At 51.4% G+C, this 14,663-nt stretch overlaps 1 protein-coding gene across 1 annotated transcript; it reads right to left on the reverse strand.

The window, feature by feature from the left end:
* Nucleotides 1–1,697: 1,697 nt before the first annotated feature.
* On the reverse strand, nucleotides 1,698–7,447 carry PLA2G2D (phospholipase A2 group IID). The gene is made up of 4 exons (XM_007083829.2): nucleotides 7,408–7,447; nucleotides 4,062–4,206; nucleotides 3,272–3,378; nucleotides 1,698–1,863 (listed from the first exon to the last, which is right to left on the reverse strand). Exons 1-4 carry the CDS (start codon nucleotides 7,445–7,447, stop codon nucleotides 1,718–1,720), a joined length of 438 nt encoding a protein of 145 aa, XP_007083891.1. The 3' UTR covers nucleotides 1,698–1,717.
* Between the last annotated feature and the right edge of the window lie 7,216 nt (nucleotides 7,448–14,663).

Raw genomic sequence — 14,663 nt, forward strand, 5'->3', positions numbered from 1 at the left:
ATTACCCAGCCTCACATGAGACACTGAGCTTCATGTCGAAGGAAAAGTGATCGGTCAGCTGTTTCACTTATGTGTGTCACAGCTGGAGAATGTGGGTGGCTCCAGCCCTGTTGCTGGAAACACAGCTAATCACATACAAATGACAGATCGTGGATCCTTATATGAAGAAGGCCATCCATCCATCCATCCATCCATCCGTCTGTCCCAAGTCAGTTTCCCCAGAAAGCCGAGCCTGAGACAGGATTCTTGTGCAAGTGAGTGATTTACTGAAGGCGTGTTCTCAAGAGAAACCTGTAAGGCAACAAGGGGAACAGGCCAGGCCAGGGTACAAAGCTAAGCAAAGAGGTGTTCCAGACATCTGGCCTCAGCCGGATCCCACGAGGAGCTCTGGGGCATGCAGCGTGTCACCCAGGTGGTCCTGCACAGAGGCGGGGTCGGGCAATGACACCCACCTGGCATCACGCTCTCTAGTCACTGGTTAGAGGTGGGAAGGGCGTGAGGGGTGGTAGCTCCCAGCAGACAGGTAGGAGAAGGAGACAGATGTGAGCACAGAGCAGCCAAACATCTGGCTTAGCTGGGGGTTGGGAGCCTGGGCCGGGAGGGCATGTGGGTGAGGCACCAATAACACCTACCATGACCTCCATCCATCCGTGATGGGCTCATTGGTCCATAAGCATTAATTGAGCACCTATTATGTCGGGGAGCAGAGGAAACAAAGATGACAGACATAGCCTCCGTCTTCCAGGAGCTCCAGTCTGGTTGGAGGGGTTCAGAAAAACCCAGATATTATATATCACTCAAGGTAAAGCTTGGTAAATTGCAGCCCCGTAAAGTGCTATGCGGGTTTGGAGGAGGGAGCGAGCCCTTGGAGCCGGGGAGGAGTCAGCCAGGGGACACTTCCGTCCCCAGTAGCCCTTGGACCCCGAGGAGCCTAGATGGGGATCAGCCACCTGGGGACAGCAGGTGGAGCATTCCGCAGAGGTCCCAGCCTGCGCAAGCACCTGGAAACAGGAAAGGACATGTGCGTGCAGACCTAGGCCTGGAACAAGAGGACCGGGTGGCTTCAGCTGGCCCTTTGCTCGAGAGGGATCCGGGGAGCCCCTTCTTGGTCCCGGGCACTGCTTTGGGCACAGGGATGCAACTGAATCCAAGATAGTCATGCGTCCTGCCCACGAGGACCTCCCAGCCTAGTTGGGGAGGGTGACGTATGCCAGAGAGCACAGGTCCCAAACTCCTCGACAGGCCCTCTCCCGGGGTGGTGGAGGGCTCTGGCGTTTTAAGACGTAGAGCCATGTGGACAGAAGGATCAACACTACCCTTTAGGCCACCCGGCTGCAGCACGGACAGTGTGTCAGAGCGGGTGGGACTCAGGCAGGAGGCCCGGTGGGTGGCAATGGCAGGGGGAACCTGCCACACCACGTTCCCCAAACCCCCACCCCTGACACCCGCCGCTTCGGCCCCAACACCATCCCCCAGACGCCTCCTGGACGAGGCTTTTCCTCCGATCTCAATCCATCCTTGGAAGAGACAGCTGCCAACTTGGTCGGGAAGGTTTCGAGGGTCCAGGAGCAAGGTGGTGGGTGGGGCTAGGTTGAGACCCTCCCAGGCTGGTGCAGGGGGTTAGATACTGAGGGATGTCAGCAGTCCCACGGGACTTGCAGCGCTCAAGATGCCGAGGAACGGGGCAGGGGGCGAGGGACGGCCGGGCGGGCTCCTCCTAGCACGTAGGGGTCTGGCCTCTGCAGTGGGGCCGCCAGTAGTGACGCAGGTGTCTCTTGTAAGTCTCCAGGTTCCGCTTCAGGCAGAAGGCAACCTCCTTGTCGCAGGCACACAGCTGCTGCTCACACCAGCTGCCCTTGTCGGCTGTGGGGTGGAGGAGACGGGAGCTCAGTGTCCGTCCCTTCCCGAGGCAGAGGCGGGCGTGGGTCTAGGGTCCCTGCGGGGAGTTTCAGGAGGCCGCGCAGGGGTCGCTCAGCTTTAGAGTCCCATTCCCAGCCGCTTCCTAGGCGCGTGACCTTGGGCACAAACCGTGACCTCCCTGAGCTCCGTCACTCCATTAGTTATTCATTCATCCCTTTCATAAGCGATTGAGCGCCCAGCCGGCTGGCAGGGCCCTGGAGGGACAGGACTGACCAGAATGGACACAAGGGGTTCACACTCCTGGGGGAGGGGGCGGCAGCAGGTATTAGAGGACCACAGAAAGGAATAATACATACTGTTCCTCTCGGAAGTAAGAAATGCTGCAGGGGCTCCAAGATGGCAAAGTAGGGGGATCGGACTCAGTGTCAGGAACCATTTGAGCTGAGATCGGAAGGGTCTGCTCCCTGTGGAAAGCCAGGGTGGAAGGTGGCGGAGAGTGGGGGGGTGGGGCGTGTCCCAGGCCGATGGAACTGTACCCGCCGAGACAGAGGCCAAAGGGACCTTGGCGCACCAGTGTCATTATCTGTGCGTGGGGGTGAGGGTAGGAGCTGCCTTGGGGCTGCTGGGAGTATTAGAGAAGGCAGAGCACTCAGGACACAGTAGGTGCTCAATAAATGTTGGCTATGATTGTTGTTGTTATTATTAAGACTTTAATGAGCGGGGACTCTGGTGTGATGAGCCCACGTGATTCCCAGCTCAGAGCGGCCGCCTCCCTCCAGGCGTGGACCCAGGGGTGGGGGTGGGGGGACCTGAGGCCTAGCCCAGGCTCTGTCACCTGCAGCAGGGTGACCCTGGGCCAGCACCTCTTCGCTCTGGTCTCACTTTCCTTGTGTGTAAATGGAGATCATCAGGGTGGCGCAGCTCCTGGCCGGGTCGCTCTGTCAACTCGCGATAACAACATCATTTGTAACAATGACATCAGTAGTCCGCGTGATTTATCGCGCACGTGCTGGGAAGCAGGCATGTGCGAGGCTCATTCTGTCTGCTCTCATTTTAGTTCTTGAGTTAAGTTTAGGGGATAGCACACTGTTATCCGGAGTTTACAGAGGCGAATACTGACGTTCAGAGAGGTCACGCAATGTGTTCAAGGTCACACAGCTGGTTGATAGAGGCTCTGGGATCCCAGCTGAGACCTGCCAGCCTTCCAAATCCTAAAGGGGTCAAAGCCCTCATTGGACCTCTCCATACTCCCACCCCCGTTCCCCCACAGCCCAGCTACTATCACTGGACACATGAGAAAAACAGAGAGGGCGAGCAGCTTATGCCTTGTCACACAGCACACGAAGGCAGTTAAGTGCCAGAACTCCCTTCCTCAGCCTCTGACTCCAGCCCCGAGGCCCCGGGCACTCACAGCACTGGATGTCCCCCTGGGAAAAGGTGTAGTCATAGTTGTCTGTGTGGATACGGCATCGGTGCTGCCTCAGGTGAGCGTAGCAACAGTCATGGTTCTGACAGCACCTGGAGGGAGAGGACAGGGAACGGGACAGGCAGGGAACACAGCTGCCCCAAGAGTAGAAACCGAGTGCCCACCGGGGAAGAGTCAAGGCCTGCAGGGCTCCAGTCTTTATGACCACACAAGCTGACACTTAGTGGGTGCTTTCTAGGCACCAGGCATTTGTTTTATCCATGAATATTCTCTTAATCTCCGCCACCACCCTACGACAGAGGCACTGGTACAATGCCCATTTCACAGATGAGGAATCAGACTCAGGGAGGTCAAGCCACATGCCCAAGGTCACACAGTCTGTAAGTGGTGGGTCAGGGAAGTGACCCCCGGCCTGGATGGCTCTGGTCTCTCCTAATTGATTCCTGGGGTTGTAGTGAAGCTTGAAGGAGATAATGGCAAAAAGAGGTAGGCATTAAAAAAAAAAAAAAAAAAAAAAAACCAGCAGGGAGTGTGCATGGGTGTTATCACTAGATCAGGGCTTAGAAGTGCAAGGGGGGCCTTCAGAGACTCTGCAGAACCAGCTAGACGGCAAGGTCCAGGAAGGCTGGAGCCGTACCCGGCCTCAGCAGGGCTCCCAGCACACGGCATAAAACGAAGTCGCGGAATGAATGCGTGAGGGAGCAGGAAAGGGGAGAGTCCCGGGGTGGGGGCAGGACAGGATTGCCACCCGCAGTCCTGTCTGGGAAGGGATTACCAGTCCGAGGCATCTTTGGGTTGGCCTTTGCCACCAGGTCCGCAGTGGCAGCCATAGGGCCAATAGGAGAAGATGGGTGTTTTTCTGGTCACTTGTTTGATCATCTTGTTCAGGTTCAAGATCCCGCCCTGGGTTGGAATCACACCTGCCAAAGAGCCCGGTAACAAGGAGAGGATATGAACGTCAGAGGAGGCCGGTGGGACACACGCCTGGCCCTTCTGCCCTGCTGGACCGAACCAGTGACGTTGAATGAGAAAATGACAGGGGCGCCTGGGCGGCTCAGTCGGTTAAGCGGCCGACTTCGGCTCAGGTCATGATCTCTCGGTCCATGAATTCAAGCCCCCCGTCGGGCTCTGTGCTGACGGCTCAGAGCCTGGAGCCTGTTTCAGATTCTGTGTCTCCCTCTCTCTGACCCTCCCCTGTTCATGCTCTGTCTCTCCCTGTCTCAAAAATAAATGAAACTTTAAAAAAAAAATAAAGAAAATAAGAAAAAGAAAAAAGAAAATGACAACAACCACTAGGTTTATTAAAAATATGGTGATGGTGGGGTGCCTGGGTGGCTCAGTCTGTTTAGCGTCCGAATCTCGGTTTCGGCTCAGGTCATGATCTCGCAGTTTGTGGGTTTGAGCCCCGAGTTGGGCTCTGCGCTAACAGTGCAAAGCCTGCTTGGGATTCTCTCTCCCCCTCTCTCTGCCCCTCCCCTGCTCGTGCTCTCTCTCTCTCTCTCAAAATAAACAAATAAACTTATAATGTATATATATATATATATACATATATATAAAATATAGTGATAACGAGGGCTTATTATGGGTCTTTTCATGTAGTAATTTATTGACTCTGTTCAACCCATGAGATAAATACTGGTTTTTTTCAATAAATAATTTTGGTATATTCTAGATGCACAGAAAAGTTGCAAAGAGCTACAGAGCGTTCGTACACACACCTCACCCAGCACCCAGTTTCCTCTGATGTTATTATCAGCTTATATAATAATGGTGGATTTACATAAGGAACTGAGAAAGTGGCGTTGGTACAATGAGAACTACCTTTAATGCCCATTTTACAGATGAGCAGATTGAGGCTTAGTACCTTGCCCAGGTCACAGTGGCCGGTACATGGAGGAGCCAGCACTGAAACCCAGGGCAGTTTGGTTCCAGTCACTGCCTCTGCCCTGAGTTCCCCATTCTGTAACAGGAAGACACCCTCCTCTCCGCACCCGCCCCTGCCCCGCACGTCCCTTCCAGAAAGCCGCACACTAACGCCCTCTCAAGGCTCACCTGGGAAGGCAGTATGATTTAGAGATCAATGATTTTCACGGATATTTTTCATTTTAGTTCTAATTGCTGCTGGTTAGAATTGACCACAAGGGGATTTTATTTTACTGGGGGAGACAAATGCATTATGTTGAGACAGGAGGAATGAAATACATTAAGTCAAAGGATTCAGGGGAGAGCCTGGGGGGTTGGGGAACAGACGAGCTAAGGAGACTGAGGTATACATGTGTGCAACCTCGAGAGACGATTCAAGAAGACAGATGGGGCCGGGTCTCAGGGGGACCGGGCCCAGTGCACCCCTTCGAACGACCTCATTATGGACCTCCCCTCCATTCCCTGCTAAATGGTGTTATAATGAAAGCTGTGCGTGTAAATGAAGTAAATAATAAAGTGGGGGGGCAAACCCTAAGTTGGGGGAGGTAGAGGTGGGAAGAGGGGGTTTGGGAGGGGCTGGCGCGGTGGGCCAAGGGCGAGATCCCAAACCAGCTGCCTTGGGTTGCAGCCAAAGTGACTGGTGGGTATCTGGTCCATGCAGGCCTGCTGTGTCCCCAGCGTGTCCCTCAATGCGCAGGAATCCACGTTGCCACTCCTGTCTGACATGGTGGCTCTGGCTGTACAAATGTTTAAGAGAAACCGTGTTAAGCTTTGGCGGAGCCAATGACTGATCTCGGGCCCGCTGGAATCCCGGATGCCGTGCTAAGGAACCTGGAGGCAAACCGTTGCAAGGTGAGTGACCACCCACCTTGTGGGCCAGCAGGGACCTGGCTTCAGAATCTTGCCTTTCTGGTGTCCCTCGTCCCTCTTTCTGCCCTAAGCCTGGCCCTTTCCACGTCAGCTTAGGAATACACAAATAAACTCATGCCGGAATGCTGCATTTCTCCCAAGCCGGGCCAGGAGTACATTTAGCTTTGATTCAGAAAGCTTTTGGATGGTAGTCTCATTGCTTCTGTAAGTGAGGCGGGCCCAGCCCGGAGACATGGCGGGACCCAATTTGCGGTTACGAGATCTTTGGCGAACTGGCTTAGCTTGTCAGGAATTCCTGTCCTGGTAGCTCTTTCTATCCTTAGCTGCCACCAAGAGGGCTGGCCCCTTTTCCCCCAGGAGTGAGCATGGCTAACGCCTCATCATGCACGCTCTGCGTGTTAAGCTGTTGCTTGCTTGCTGTTACTTACACCTGCTAAACATTTTGGATACATTTTCTCATTAGAGACCCAACAACCTTACAAAGAGGGTGCCGTTATGTCCATTTTGCAGGTGAGGACATAGAGAGGTAAGGCGACGTGGCCAAGGTCAGACTGCCAGGAGACAGTGGGCCAACAGTTGAATGCGGGTTCATCTGTACATTTTGCCTCTACAGTGCATTGTTTCTTTATGTCGGACAGATGAGTTTCTGTAGCTTGATTGCAATTTTCCTAACGGTTTTCGCTGTAACCCTGGAGATGTGTTCCTCTAAAAACTTTGGGAGTCCCAGGATAACAGAAATCCACATTTTAAAGCACAAATCCTCTCCAACGCTACATACGTTGAGATGGTTCGAGAAACAAATACACCCAATTTGCTGGCAGCCACATTTTTACATTTGCTCTGCTGAAGATCGAATGGAAACCTCCCCCCATCTGCCACCACAGTCAACAGAGCCCTCTTCCCAGGTTCAGGGGAGACGATGAACGTGAAAGACAGGCACAGAGTGCTGTGCGTAAGCGAAACATTGCTATTATCTGGTCAAAGAGACAGAGGGAAGCAGGGTGGCCTGGGGAGATCCCTTTCTATAATTTGTGTCCAAAGGGCCCCAGGTGTCCGCTCACCTGGCCCCAGTGTCTGAGTCCCCAGCTGCTTGTCCTCACAGCAGACCAGAGTCACGCTGCACAGCGTGATAGCCCAGAGCTCCCTGGCCGAAGCCAGCATTCTAGGGGACCAGCCGCTGCTGCTGGCTCCTGGCAGGGATGGAAGGGTTGGGGACTGTGGGGGGGACCAGGGCAGTGGGGATCAGAGCAGAGGACCAGTCTAGGAAAGAGATATCACCTAGTCATACCCCACCTTCCCTTCCCAGCTGTGGGTCCTGCCCTACTCACCAGCAAACACCAGCAGCGTGCACAGCAGGGCAAGTTTCATGGTCCCCGCACAGAGCAGTGGAAGCAGCTACTGGAAGTCAAATCAGGGTACCTGCCCCCGCCCCCCAGCCGAGCCCACCCGCGGCCCTCCCAGCTCTGGCTCTGGTGTATGCTCTTTCTGTTTCCTCTTTCTGGCCATGGGGAATATTATTTTTATTTTTAAGATCTGTTCTTTTTTTTTTTTTTAAATCTGGATTGCAAAAGGAACACATTCAGTGTAGGAGGTTTGAAAATCAAAGACAATAAAAAATTTTTAAATCATTTATGAATCCATTAAGCACCATTCACTTTTTTTGATTGAAATACATTTGACGTAAATCATCGTGTAAATTGAAGGTGTGCAACATGTTGAGTTGATACACTTATATATTATGCTATGACTGCCAGTGTGGCCACAATTAGTACCTCTATCGAGCACATCACACAATTGTGATTTCTTTTTAGTGGCTGGAATGAAGGTCTAATGTCTTAACAAGTTTGATACTTACAATGCAATATTGTTGTCTGTGTTCGCTAGGCTGTGCATTAAATCCCCAGGACCTGTAAACGATATCTGTCCTATTTCCACTCTTCTCTGTCCCCTGGTGACCACCATTTTACTGTTTTTACGAGTTTGGCTTTTTTAAACTCCCCATATAAGTGAGATTATACAGTATTTGTCTTTGACTTCTCTCACTTAGCATAATGTCCATCTGTGTTGTCATAAATAGAGGCATGTCCTGTTCGTGGCTAAATAATATTCCATTTTAACATATACGCCACATCTTCCTTATCTGTTCATCCACAGAGAGGGACTTGGGTTGTTTCCACCCTTAACATTCTGGCGTATCCTCTTCTGGTTCTATTGCTGCATGCACTTTTCCACACTTTTCACTGACCAAATTAGAAAAATGTTACAAGTAATGCTTTGTAGTCTGTCTTTTCACTTACCCCTATAACTTGAACATATTTCTATGTCATTAAGTATTTTTCTGCAGTAACAATTTGCAAGGCGACTTCGCATTCTTTTATACATTTATGCTGCTTACTTAACGAATCCCCTTTTGATGGGCATATAGGTTGCTTCCAATCAATTTTTTATTATTCTAGTCCATACAGTAGTGGTACAGTGAAAGAAATCCTTGACGCTAAATCTCAGTTTGTGTTCAGAATTCTTTCTGTACGACCTATTCCTTAAGTGAACTCTAGAGCCAAAGCACATGCACGATTTGAAGGCAACTGATGTGTGTTGACAACTCACTGTGCACGTCTGCCCCAGTTGGTGTATGAGTATCCTACTGAGGCAGATGGTGTGGACCCAGCCTAAGTAGGGTGGAGGTTTTGGTGACAGGACACACAGGCATTATAGAGACGATCTCCCACAAACGCTCCACTGGTAACCTTTCAAGATTTAAGGGAGGGTCCAATGGTGGCAAAAATTGGTCTTCTCCCATGCCCGTTGGGTGGCTGTCTGAGGACACAGAGCACAGATGGACTTCTTTGCTACCAGTTCACCCAAAAAAGTGTGCCAGCAAGAGTCACTGCTGAGAGTTCTTTCTCTCAACTCTACTTTTTCCTTTGTTCCTTGACTCAGTCACCAACTGACCACCTCGTCTGGGAGAAAACAATCTGTACGCAAAATAATTAGCCAGCAAGCAAGCTATGTACGTCTCTGGCATATTCGTTGACATGCCTCCCTTGTGCATGTTGCAATGGTCATTCCCTTACGCTCTTCCCAATGTGGGATCTCACTGTACAGGCTTCCAGATCTGGGCTCCTGATGGGGCATGTGGGTACCTCCCTGAGCCCCAGCTTCCCCTGATCTGGTTATCATTTGGGCAGGAGCAAAAGTAGCCAGGACCACAGGCCCTTTGTTGATTCCAGAAGGTTTTTTCCCTAACAGGAGAGAAGAGACACTATTGATGCCATGAAAAGGCCTCAGAACCGGCTGTCCCAGACGCCTCCTGAGGCCCCAGGGCACACCTGAAAGGCTACGTGTGGGGCCAGAGGACCTGCTTCAAACTCTGGCCCCTTCTCTTACTAGCTGTGGGACCCTGGGCCAATCACTCCCCTTCCATGGGCCTTGCTTTCCTCATTTGCAGATAAGGACAATATGGGGATGAGAGTCCCTCCCCCCTCTGACTGTTGTGGGGTTTCGAGGCTGCATGCATTCAGCACACTGTACCAAGTCCCACCCATGGAAAGAAAGCCACCACAGCGACCCCAGTGAGGGCCGTGTTGCATTCCGTGGAGGAGGAGAGGGTGGGAGGTGGTGTCCATACCCAGACCTCCCGGGCTAAGGCTGGCCTCCCTGGTGTTCCCGCTGCTTCTTCGCTTAGAGCAAGTTGCTCAACATCGTGTCTTCAACTTCCTCATGTGTAAATGGGGCGATGACAGTCCCCACTTCGTAGGCCTGTCGCGGGGATTTTTAAACAACATGGCGGGCGAACAGGACTTGGTCTGTAGCTAGAGATTAACAGACGGTAGGTATGGTTATTCCCACCATCATCGTCTTCACTGGCATGATCCCTGCTTAGGAGGACAAGAAAATATCTAGACTTTCCATCTGTATTGTCAAACCTGCTGTAGTCCTATCTACTGTTCCTTCCATAGGAGTGGTTTTTTCTTTCTCTAGAAATTTTGGTTTTTAAAAAAATATCTCCTATGTTTCTCTTCACCCTGCTCAAGCTTTCTTCTATCTTTTTTTTTTAATGTTTTTATTTATTTTTGAGACAGAGAGAGACAGAGCATGAGCAGGGAGGAGCAGAGAGAGAGGGAGACACAGAATCCATAGCAGGCTCCAGGCTCTGAGCTGTCAGCACAGACCCCGACGCGGGGCTCAAACTCACAGACCATGGGATCATGACCTGAGCTGAAGCCGGATGCTTAACCGACTGAGCCACCCAGACGCCCCAAGCTTTCTTCTATCTTAAACACACAGAATATAGTTATCGTGTTTTAATGGCTTTCTCTACTAATTCTATCACTTGGGTCATTTCTGGAGCTGTTTCTATCGATTGCTTTTTTGCTGATGGTGACTTCTGGGTCATTCCTGCTCATTATTATAGATAACACTGGGATGATAAAGCCTCGTCTATGTTTAAAGAGCGGTTTCTTGAAAATAGATGTCCAGAGGTGAAATTGCTGGGTTGGAACAGAGAAAGGTTTCAAGCCTCTTCCACTCTGTGAGGTCTGTAGGAATTTAGAACCTCTCTGGTCTCTGCTTCCAGCAGCACATATGAGTTCCCGTTAGGCCTGGTCACTCTTTGGGACTCGTCAGCGAGCCTGTGTGCTTTTTTACTTGCCTGGAAATGGCAAGAAAAACATTTGATGTTAGGCCACAATCCATCGAGGTCTCCAGGTGGAGGGTGCAAAGGAGCACGAGGGGCTTAGATGCTGGAGGGCAGTTTCTGTTAGGAATAGTTACCCCTGGCTAAGCCTGTACCAACCTAGACACTGAGTTGTTGTCTCCCTTAATTTTCACAACCACACTATGAAGAAGATACTTTTATTTCCATTTTATTTATTTTTTAAAATGTTTATTTTGAGGCAGGGAGGGACAGAGAGAGAGAGAGAGGGAGGGAGAAACAGAGAATCCCAAGCAGGCTCCTTACTGCTAGCGCAGAGCCCAGCTCGGGTCTCAATCCCATAAACCACGAGATCAGGACCTGAGCCAAAATCAAGAGTCAGACACTTAACCGACTGAGCCACCCAGGTGCCGCCCTGCTATTCCCATTTTACAGGTGCAGAAAGTGGGGGCTCAGAGAGGATAGAAACTTGCCCAGGGTCGCATAGCAGGTACGCGGTAGAATTTGGGTTTGAACACGGATCTGCCAGAGCCACGTTTACTCTGTGCCGGGCACTGCTCTAAGTGGTTCACACATGGTAACGTAAGGCAGGTCCTGCCCTGACCCCCATGGTACAGATGAGTCATTGCGCCGAGGGGCTCGGCCATACTTTCTTGCCCTCCGAATACAGATGGAGGTGGAAATGAGGAGAGCTAGCAGAGCCTGGAAACCTGATGCCTCAACCTCCCTGCAGAAGAGAAGAAAGTGGACCCCCATCTCCTAAGAGGTATCCCCATGGGGTAGAGCGTGTCCTTCCAGCCAGTGATAGAGTCCTCCCCTACCCGTCCCTCCCTGCAAAGCCCCATTCACTGGGACGGTCCTGTGGCCTGGATCCCACGCATGGGGACCTGCACAGGATATTAGGAAGCTCAGAGTCCCCGAAGGTTTGCAGGCAGAGGCTGAAGTAGCAAAGGTGGCTTCCCCAGAGGCTCTGATACTCTGCGCAGGCAGGGGGTGAGAAGGGAGGGAGAGACTGAGCTTCCTTCATGGGAGAGTGACCACTTTCACCAGCCAGGACTGAGGGGCGTGGAGACTGGGAGCCATTCCCAAGAGGGCTGAGGGTCGTGCTTATGCTGTTCCTTTGGCTGGGTGTGGGTTATATTGGTATGCTCACATTGTGAACATTCATTCAACAGCAATCCACTTTCGATGTGTGTATTTCCCTGTATATATGTTATGCTTCAATATATTTGAGAGACGATGATGATGATGGTGATAAAATTAAATGGCCTCAAACTTCAGCAGGGAGTACATCAGGTATCTTCTAGATAATCCGGTATCTCCTAGATTATCCAGTATTCTTCTAGATTATCTGATATTCTGGATTATCAGGTGTCCTCTAGATTATCAGGTATCTTTAGATTATCAGATACCTTCTAGATTATCAGCTACCTCCTATATTATCAGCTACCTTCTAGATTATCCAATATTCTTCTAGATTGTTTGATATCTTCCAGATCATCAGGTATCTTCTAGAGTATCAGCTATCTTCTGGATTATCTGATATTCTTCTAGATTATCCAATATCTTCTAGATTATCAGGTATCGTCCAGATTATGGGCTGAGGTTGTGCAGTATAAAAAAAAACCCAGTTTTGTATCAGCCAGACGTGGCTTCAAATTCTGTCTCAGCAATGGCATTACCTTGATTCCACTACTTTACCTCTCTGAGCCTCAGGTTTCAAATCTGAAAAATGGGGCCAATGACGCATCCCCTGCCGGCTTGCTGTCATGAGTACAAATGGAATGATGGGGGTCACAGGCATACAGTTGGTGATCAGTAAATGTATGGCACCAAGTGCCCCCTCCTCCCAGGAGGAAAGAGTCTAAACTTCTGACCAAAGCGAGGGGTTAGGCAAACTGACCTCCCCACAAGACTCAGGCCCAGAGTCTCTTGTCTCTAAATGATGTAGAGTTGGTGACACACGGGAGGGGGATTTCCACTTTGGCCTCTCAGTTCATTCAGAGTGACCTACACTTGGACTAGTGGCCGCAGAATGTACTTTCAGAATCACTCAAAATCCCCACAGCCAGGAAGCTTTGTGGTGGTCATTGCTGGAAGGTTCCTCCATTCTCAGACTGGGCCCAGCACCTGCTGACTTCCTCAAGGGCCACAATCAGGCTGGGAGGCGGCAGAGTCTGGGTGTTCAGAAAGAACCGGGGTCAGTCAGGCCTGCTGTGGATCCGGACATCCCGTCTGCTTCCTCATCTGTTAATGAGAATGAGGAAAATGAGAATGCCCCTCATCGGGGTTTTAGTGAGGATTCCCAGACACGGGGCATATATGCAGTGCTTGGCTCGCACACTCTAAGCACTCAATAGTGGTAGTTAGTGTTGTTATTAACATTAGCTTATGGGAGGCAAATGCCACACTTCCAAGAAATCCCACAGGAAGCCAGCAAATGATTCCACACAACAGGCATTTGCTGAGCACCTACTATGTGCCAGCCACCAGCAGGCCCAGCGCACTGTGTAGTGTGCAGACAGGAAGGAGTGAGGCAGGTCCCCGCTAGGGACTTATGATGTGCCTAGAGCAACCAGCCACTTTTGAGCTGGTTGGAACCCAGGCTGTATAGACCCCTGGCGGGCGGCCCCCATCTGGCGGGTGGGCGTGGGGGCCTCGCATGAATCTGCATGAGTTGATTTGCAGGGAGGTGGGTTGATCCGCCTGAAGAGTTGGAACGGGGAGATGACCGTGGACACCAAGATATATGTAGGGTGGATTTTGCCAAAGCCCCGTGGAGAGGACCATGTGGAAGCTCCAGGCATAGGTTATGGTCCCCAGGCAGGGCACAGGGGACACAGGGGAGAAACACGGTACAGTTTGGGGCTGGAGGCATGGCCCCTGCTCTGCACAGGGCACAGTGTGGCCCTGAGGCTGGAAGGCAGGGCGGCCCCTCAGGGCAACCGAGAGCCTGCAGCTTTGGGGTGCTGAGGCCTCCACGAACAGCCGTGGCGGTCACATGGGGGAGCAGAGGAGACTAGGAAAATGCCGGGGCTCCCAAGGCTCCTACAGAGACTCCCAGAATTAACAGCAAGGCCTTATTTGGGAAGTGGGGGCTCACGGATGTTCTGACTTACACAGGCCGGATAACAAGCCAGAGCCATTTCTTACCGTTAAGATGACCCGCCAGGCCCACAGCCTCCGTGAGACCTGGTGAAAGGGATACACCATTCACTCCGTGGGAAATAACACCACTCTGCCTTGCGCAAAGTCTCTGCTCTCACTCCCTCCTCAAAGCACAATTTATAAGCTGGTAATATTTGCCCCGCTTACAGAGGGAGTTAGTGGGGCTTCAAAAGGTCAAACCACTTCTCAAGCAGAGGACTGACCAGACCCGGTGTCACCCCCAAGGCTGGTTTTTCCTGATGGGCTGTAGCCGTGGGCCATGTGGACGATGGGTGTTGTTACGGGCTGAATTATGTACCCCCTCCTCCAACTTATATGTTGAAACCCTAGCCCCCAGTACCTCAGAATGTCCTCATATTTGGAGAGAGAGTCTTTAAAGGTGTAATTCACTTAACACGAAATCATTCGGGTGGGTCCTAATCCAGTATGACTTGCGTCCTTACAAGAGAAGCTTGGGACATAGACAGGTAGAGAGGGACAACCACATGAGGACATAAGGAGAAGACAGCCATCCGCAAGCCGAGAGGAAGGGCCCCAGAAGGAAACCACCCTGCTGACCTCTTGATCTGCAATGTCCAGCCTCCAGAAGTGTGAGACAATAAATGTGTGTTGTTTAAGCCACCCAACCTGTGGTACTTTGCTACGGCAGCCTGAGCAAAATAACACAGGTGTTAGGAGGGCCCAGAGAGGGCCGCCTGGGTGGCTCAGTCGGTTAAGCATCTGACTTCCGCTCGGGTCATGATCTCACAGCTCGTGGGTTCA

This window comes from Panthera tigris, chromosome C1 (genome assembly GCF_018350195.1).
Source record: "Panthera tigris isolate Pti1 chromosome C1, P.tigris_Pti1_mat1.1, whole genome shotgun sequence".
Taxonomy (NCBI): Eukaryota; Metazoa; Chordata; class Mammalia; order Carnivora; family Felidae; genus Panthera; species Panthera tigris.

Excerpts from the sequence above, each read along its gene's own strand:
- PLA2G2D (XM_007083829.2), bottom strand. The coding sequence starts at position 7,447 with ATGAAACTTGCCCTGCTGTGCACGCTGCTGGTGTTTGCTG. Across the intron at positions 3,379-4,061 it reads CCCAAAGATGCCTCGGACTG|GTGCTGTCAGAACCATGACT; the intron begins GTAATCCCTTCC and ends CTCTCCCTCCAG. Across the intron at positions 1,864-3,271 it reads CCAGGGGGACATCCAGTGCT|CCGACAAGGGCAGCTGGTGT; the intron begins GTGAGTGCCCGG and ends TCCACCCCACAG.